Here is a 7,828-nt window from a genome sequence, read left to right as displayed (position 1 = left end):
TCATCCATCTGTCCATCATCCATCTGTCCATCATCCATCTGTCCATCTGTCCAACATCCATCTGTCCATCATCCATCTGTCCATCGTGTTTTTTTTTTCAATCAACCTTTATTTCTGCAGGTTGGTCTCATTGAGCCTCGAGGACTCGTTTACAAGAGACACCTGGTTTTAACAAAAAGTGATGACAACAGTGGACAGTTATATAAAAAACATAGACAATGAAAATTTAATAAATTAAATAAAAAACATCTACATTGCAGAGCGATGTAGAAAACTACAAACAGGAACATCTGCAGGAACTTATCAGATGTTTGAAGCCACTTAGAGAGGTCAATGGTCGAGAGCTTCAGGTCTTTTTACAAGATGTTCCAGGAAACAGGAGCGGAGTAGGAGAAGGTCCTTTTGTCTAGTTCAGTCCTCACTGAGGGAACACTGCAGGTAATGATGTCCTGAGAGCGCACGCTGTAGCTGCACTCACACAGAGACATGTAGGAGGAGATGTATGAAGGCAGCAGACCAGGAAGTGATTTAAAGATGAAGATGTACCAGTGGGAGAGTCTGTGTGAAGTTAATGGTGACCAGTTAACCAGTGGATACTAGGTGCAGTGGTGGGTACGGTAGTTACAGCCAGTTATGAATCTTAGTGCACCATGATAGACAGCATCCAACATCTGCAGCATCCAACATCTGCAGCATCCAACATCTGCAGGGTTCTTGTAGGAGCGTTCATGTCTGTCTGTCCGTCTTACTGCAGAAGCCGCCCCGGTCCGTCTGTAGACCTCCCACTCTGTTCTTCCTCACTGGGAACAAAACCAGAGACACTTGAAGTCCTCCACTGGAGGCAGAACCTCAACCCATAGAGGACGGTCCACTCTTTACTGATGGAGGACAATGGCCTCAGACTTGGAGGTTCTGGTCCTCCTCCCAGCGGTGGACTGGGTCCAGTGAGAGCTGGGGATCACAAAACAATGACTCCTTTGGAACCAGAAAGATGATGAAACTCACAGCTCAGCTGCAAATACGACCAGATTACACAAACTACACAGAGAGACACACACAAACTACACACACAAACTACACACACATACTTTATAAAGTCACCAGCTGGTCTGGGGTCAGATCTTGAATGTGTAAAAGCTTCAAGCAGTTTATTAAATGTTGAACTGATGGGGGGGGGGGGGGGGTCCTTTAATCTAATTTAATCTGCAGAAAGTTTCTCTTTAATGATTCAGTTTTTCTGTTTTTAAACGGAAACATCGACATAAGTTTTTATGAGCTGGAAAATATAAAATGTATCGTAAAGATCTTGGTTTAATGTTTTAGATAAAAAAACTGAGTCTGTATGAGATTAAATTAGTTATTTGAACACAAGTATACATTTATTAATGAGTAATTAATCCTATATTAATCATGAATATTTTATAATAATATTTAAAGATATTCTGTCCAAAGTTTATCAGACGGTGTTGTTCATATGAACCGCGGGTACGCACTCGGTGTAAACAAACAGGTTAACAGAGTGTAAACATAAACAAAGCTGTCCTCATGCCAGGTAAACAAACACATCGTCAGCCATCATTAGATAAACAGCAGTTGTTTGTTTGTTTGTTTGTTTGTTTGTTTGTTTTTGACCAGTCTTTTAACGACGAGCTTCGATGGAACATTTATTAAAGGTTAAAGCTCAGACACAGAAACTCATTTCGTCTGAGCAGGACTTCAGAACCAGACCCATGTCCAGTCCAAGGACCACCCTGAACCTCGAGTCTAACGTCCCCGCACCAAAGGTCCTCTGAAGGTTTCTGTCACTTCCTGTCTGTCAGAATAAAACACGTTTTGTTGGAACCAAGAACAAAGTTCTTCAGTTCTTATCATCAATAAATTTCTCCGAGCTCTGCTGACGAGCTACACGTGTTTTTATCTGTTAGCAAAATATCTCATGAATCAGTGGACGGATCTGCAGGTACTTACTGACCTGATTCAAGACCTGTACTGGCTCATGTTGGGGGTGGTAGTAGCTGAGAGTCGTGGCCAGCGCAGACCCTGAGCTCAGGAAGCGTTAACAGTTCACGGCCGTGTGCTGGACCTGCAGACGCTTCTCACGCGCAGCTCAGATCAAAGAAACGAGGCGAGTCGTGATGGTTTTCGGCTTTTCTTCAGATCAGGACGGGTTTCTGTCAGAACCAGAACCTCGAGTCCAGAAACAGAACCACTGTCGGCTGACGGAGAAGCACGAGCCTCGTGTTGAGCTCACTTCTCGTCTTCAGCCACAAACACGTCTTTATTTTCAGACATCAGGGTCCAAACGGGCTCGGGGAGGTTCTGTGGGTTTGCCGGGCTCGGTTCTGGTCTCGTCTTGTAAAACCATGAAAGAAACCTCGTAGAGGACGAGCGGAGGCGTTCGTTTGCTTCAGGTCACCGCAGACACTTTCCACTCAAAGCCTCGGAGCAACCAGAACCATCAGGTTCTACGGGCCCACCCGGACCAGACCGCAAGAACCTTGAACTTTATTCCTGTCACTTTATGATCAACGAAGCTTTACATGAAATCAACGGTTTACTTTCATCAACACGTCTTATTCTGAAAGTCTCCCTCCAGTTTCAGCTGTCAGTCTGGTTCTGGTCCGTTTACGGTCTCAGGTTCTGGTTTGACCCGTTCTGTTTATTTTGGGTCGTTTTAACGATGAAGGTGAGTCGCTCTGCCAGTGGCTGGCCCACACCATGGTGCTGCCACCGCCAGCGTTCAGATGAGCAGAATACATTTAATACGTTTAACAAGTCTCGAATTCAAGTTTAATTTTCATGATTCTCAGTTTTATTTAATCAAAGATTCAGAAACGCTTCGACACTTAAAGCTTCACTAGAACACTGTGTGCGTGCGTGTGTCTGTGCGTGCACGTGTGTGTGTGTGTGCGTGCGTGCGTGTGTGTGTGCGTGTGTGCGTGCGTGTGTCTGTGTGTGTGTGTGTGTGCGTGTGTGTGTGTGCGTGTGTGTGTGTGCGTGCGTGTGTCTGTGCGTGCGTGTGTCTGTGTGTGCACGTGTGTGTGTGCGTGTGTATGTGTGTGTGTGCGTGTATGTGTGCGTGTGCGTGTGTCTCAGACTCGACGGAGCGTCCTCTGGTCCACCGCAGCGTCCTGAACACCACCACCCTGTTGCTGAGCGACGATGGCTCCACCCTCTACGTGGGGGCACAAGACGCCGTCCTTTCATTGGACGTCAGTCGTAGTGATGTCATCAGCCTGAAGAAGGTGGGAGGGTGTAAGGATGAGAGGTCCTCTCATCATGGCTGCTTCATTGCAGGTGTGTTTGTGTTCAGGTGGCGTGGAGTCCGTCTGAGGACGAGATCATCCGCTGCGGACAGACGGGGAAGAGTCGGACGGTAGGATCTGGTCCCCGTGGACCACAAAGATCTCGTGTTGGTCTGGAAATGATCTTCTCTGACGTGGTGTCCCTTCTGTCCATTCTTCAGGTTGACTGTCCAAACTTTGTCCACGTACTTCAACTAATAAACTCCTCCCACCTGTACGCCTGCGGCAGCTACGCCTACAACCCCCATGAGGCCTTCATCGTAGGTCCTCCCAGAGTTCAGAGGAAGTGTTCTTCTTGTGGACTGTCCTCTTCGTCCACAACAAACACGACTGGTCCAGTTGTCTCATCGTTCTGTTTGTCTCCTGCAGGACATTGAAAGCTTCTCTGTGGTCCATCAGGGCGGAGCTAAAGGTCACTGTCCGTTCAGCCCCTTTGAGAGGAGCGCTGCAGTCGCCATCGGTCAGTTTGAGTCACAGCTCTGACACAATGTGCTCCTCCTGGTCCTCTCCTCCAGGAGGTCCAAAACTAGAAGAACCAGCTGGACTACCTTTTTGTGGTGGGAGCTTCCTTCAGAAGTGGACAGTGTGGAGTTCCTGGCTGCAGGAGATGATCTGTTTATGGAGCTGAGATGAATCCCTCCCCTCACTGCTGAGGGTCATCAGGCTCTTTGTCAGTCTGGTTCAGACAGATGTTTGGGTCACCTGCATGAAGGTGTGGAGCTGACCTGGGGTCAGATCTGAAGCTGCTCCATAGGTTACAGAAAGCTGAACTCTGAGACCTCCTCCCGTTTAGTTGTTTCCTTCACCTCCTCTCCGACCAGCTGTCCTCTCTGTCCAACATCTGGACCTGTTGGTTCTCAGCAGAGTGTCCCTCTGAGGTGCAGGTGAACCTCTGGGTCTGGTCCTGAAGAGCTGCTCTCTGGTGTTGGTCCAGCTCTGCAGACACCACACTTCAGTCTGGGTTAGGAAGTTCTGGCCACAGGATGGCCCAGCTGTCTGAGGGTCCTATTAGATCTTAAATGCTCATACCCACAGGTTTGGAGAACTTCTTGATGTCTTTCTGTTCTGTCTTCACGAGGACGTCTTCTGCCAGATGGTGTAGGGTTCTGAAGACAGAACGTTTGTGTTCCAGTAGGTGGTGAGACCCAAACACAAGGTTCTGACCTGTGGATCGGGTTCTTATAAACCTCAAGGTTCAGGCTTCATCTCTTTCCACATCTACAATGGCAGCTTGTAGTTCCATCATCCATCCATTCGTCCATCCATCATCATTCATCCATCATCATCCATCCATACATACATTCATCATCCATCCATCATCCATACATACATTCATCATCCATCATCATTCATCCATCATCATTCAGCCATCATCATCCATCCATCCATCATCCATACATACATTCATCATCCATCATCCATCCATCATCCGTACATACAATCATCATCCATCATCCATTCACCCATCCATCATCCATCCACCCACCCATCCATCATCATCCATCCATCCATCATCCATCCATTCATCATCATCCATCATCATCATCCATTCATCATCATCCATCATCATCCATCCATTCATCATCCATCATCATCCATCCATTCATCATCCATCCATCATCATCCATCCATTCATCATCTATCCATCATCTTGTTCTGGACTCAGGTCTCGGGGCAGCATCTTGAGCAGGGAGGTCCAGACATCGCTCTCCACAGCCTCTTCCAGCTCTTCTGGGAGGACTCCAGGGTGTTTCCAGACCAACCAAGAGACATAGTCTCTCCAGCGTGTCCTTGGTCTTGCCTAGTGTCTCCTCCCAGTCGGACTGTCCTGAAGCACCTCCCTAGGGAGGTGCCCAGGGAGCATCCTAACCTGACTGGATACTCTGAACTGCCTTTTGGTGCGTAGGCAAGAACAACTGTCAGAGCCCATCGAAGGTGCAGGGAAAACTCCAGCACACAGGCACCAAGTCGGGGGGCTAAGAGTAGATCCACACCAGCTTGGCGCCTCCCACCATGGGCAATTCCAGAGTGGAATAATGTCCAGCCTCTCTTAAGGAGATCAGTTCCACCATGCTGTTCTGCGAGGTGAGCCCAACTATATCTAGCCGGTACATCTCATCCTCACAAGCTCAGACTCTTTCCCCGACATTCCATGTCCCAAGAGCTTTGGTAAGCCAGGGTCAGAGCGCCAAGGCCCCCACCTTCGGCCACTGCCCATGGCATCATGCAACCGACTCATATGGCCCCTCCTGCAAGTGGTGGGCTCTCAGGAAAGCAAACCCATTTTGCTCATTTGGGCTGAGCCTGACCGGACCCCATGAGTAGAGATCTGTTCACCAGGTGCTCATCGATGAGCCCCTCCCCCAGGCCTGGCTCCAGGGTGGGGCCCCGGTAACCCACGTCTGGGCAAGGGACACTGAGCTCGTTGTTTTGTCCTGTCCATATAAGTCTTCTGAATCACTCTTTGTATGGCCTGTCACCTCGGACCAATCTGTCTTGGGAGACTCTACCATGGGCCATGGCCCCCGACAGCAGAGCTCCTAGGATCAATCAGGCGCACAAACTCCTCCACCACGAAAAGGTGGAGATTCAAGGAGGAGAGCTGGTAGTTCCTCTGTCTTCATACAGAATTTAAGTCTAGTTGCTTTTTTATTATTTTTTGGGATTATCTCTGATACCCTTTAACCTGGACAGTTTTTGCCCTAAAGGACAAACTGTCCAGGTTAAAGGGACAGCTGTGGCTGGAGCAGTCATCCCCCAATGGGAGAGTTGGGGGTTCGATTCCACCAGCAGTCACATTCTGAAATGTCCCTGGCCAAGACACTGAACCTCTCATTGCTTCTGACATGTGTCCCATCAGTGTCTGTGATCTAAAGCTCTGATTAGTCTCTACAGATTCAGATGATCTTTGTAGAGAATATTTTATTGAACCTTTATTTATCCAGGTAGTCTCATTGAGTCCCGAGGACTCATTTTCAAGAGAGACCTGTTTTTGGGAGCAGATGGCGGGGGTTAAGGGCCTTGCTCAATGGCTCAGAGTGGTGTAAAGGAGGGTGGAGGCAGGTGTGGGAGATCACCTTTCCCACCAACATTCTGCTGTTGTCAGTCCAGGGAGTCGAACCATCGCCCTTTCGTTCACAGGCTCATCTTCTCTAACATCTGTGCCACCACTCCCCTGTATTGTGTAGTAGAGAGCTGTATGAATGTGTGTGTTTGTGTGTGTGTGCGTGCGTGCGTGTGTAGTAGAGAGCTGTATGAATGTGTGCGTGTGTGTGTGTAGTAGAGAGCTGTATGAATGTGTGCGTGTGTGTGTGTAGTAGAGTGCTGTATGAGTGTGTGTGTAGTAGAGAGCTGTATGAATGTGTGCGTGTGTGTGTGTAGTAGAGAGCTGTATGAATGTGTGTGTGTGTAGTAGAGAGCTGTATGAGTGTGTGTGTGGAGGTAAATGAGGCACAGAGTGTGCTGTAAAGAGCTTTGAGGCTCTGGATTAGACAGAAGGAGCTGTATAAGTACAGTCCATTTAACATTTAACGGTCAGGAACTGTAACAAATTTTGTGTTGTGGTGAAATTGTCTTTGTTGCTAAGTTCTTCCTGTTTTCTTGCTTTAGTTTAGGTTTTCTGCATCATTCAGCGTCTCTGTGTCTTAGAGGTTTTAAACTAAATAAGTGTTTTGTGTTTCATGTGTTGTGTTTCCTGTTGTCTCCGTGTGAACTGGTCTACACTTCAAAAACACAATCTGTCATTTTGGTTTGTTCGGGTGCAGACGGGGAGCTGTTTACCGCCACAACCACCACCTTTAGAGGAAACGAGCCACAGATTTCTCGATACTTCAGCAAAGATGGCCGCCCAGACGTCAACTTGGACACATCTGTCCGCTTACTGAAGGGTGAGTCTCGTCTTTGTCCCAGACCCCTCGCAGGACTTCTGCTGTTTCTGACTGAGGGGCAGGTTCATGGAACGATGACCTCATGTTGTGGTCAGACTGAGGAACAAAGAAGAAAATGTTTGAACATTTCTGCAGAAGAATTATGGCCCTAAAGTCTAAAATCCAACCCCAGCTGGAACACCTATTTTAAAGGTTGTGTGCGAGTTTTATTTTGAAACTCCAAGTTCAATTCTTCCTGTTTCTCGCTGTCCTCTGATCGGAGACACGAAGGGTCTGTGGGGGCGGCCATGATGGAAACATAGGAGGAAGAAAAGCATGCTGGGTAATAGAAGATAGGAAATGTGCTCAGTTGCCATGGTGATTTTGGGGAGGAGGAGGAGGAGGCCCAGCACACAGAGGCACTGCAGGCAGAAACACAGACTAAAAAATAAACCTCAAACTGTCGTGTAAAAAATGAAAGATTCTGTGGTAAAATCCTCCACCTTCATCTGTGACTGAGGAACAAACTGTTAGATATCTGAAAATAAAGTTTACAGAGTAAATGTGCTCCTGTCGTCCATGCTGTCTGTCACGATGAACGTTCCGTTCCGTCCTGATGCTCAATTATCAGGTACATGAAGGTCCTGATGCTCAATT

At 47.8% G+C, this 7,828-nt stretch overlaps 1 protein-coding gene across 1 annotated transcript in view; it reads left to right on the top strand.

Annotated features, from left to right (window-relative positions):
* LOC119409604 (semaphorin-4B-like) overlaps window positions 1-7,828 on the top strand; it is a 13,733-nt gene that overhangs the window by 901 nt on the left and 5,004 nt on the right. The window contains exons 2-6 of the mRNA XM_037676504.1: window positions 3,097-3,245; window positions 3,314-3,376; window positions 3,467-3,565; window positions 3,675-3,765; window positions 7,070-7,192. Of these exons, the coding sequence (XP_037532432.1) occupies window positions 3,097-3,245; window positions 3,314-3,376; window positions 3,467-3,565; window positions 3,675-3,765; window positions 7,070-7,192 (525 nt within the window). The remainder of the gene's footprint in view (window positions 1-3,096; window positions 3,246-3,313; window positions 3,377-3,466; window positions 3,566-3,674; window positions 3,766-7,069; window positions 7,193-7,828) is intronic.

This window comes from Nematolebias whitei, chromosome 5 (genome assembly GCF_014905685.2).
Source record: "Nematolebias whitei isolate Nwh7 chromosome 5, NemWhi1, whole genome shotgun sequence".
In the NCBI taxonomy this organism is placed as follows: Eukaryota; Metazoa; Chordata; class Actinopteri; order Cyprinodontiformes; family Rivulidae; genus Nematolebias; species Nematolebias whitei.
The sequence above is the reverse complement of the archived record's forward strand: the minus strand, read 5'-3'. Positions and strand labels throughout refer to the sequence as shown.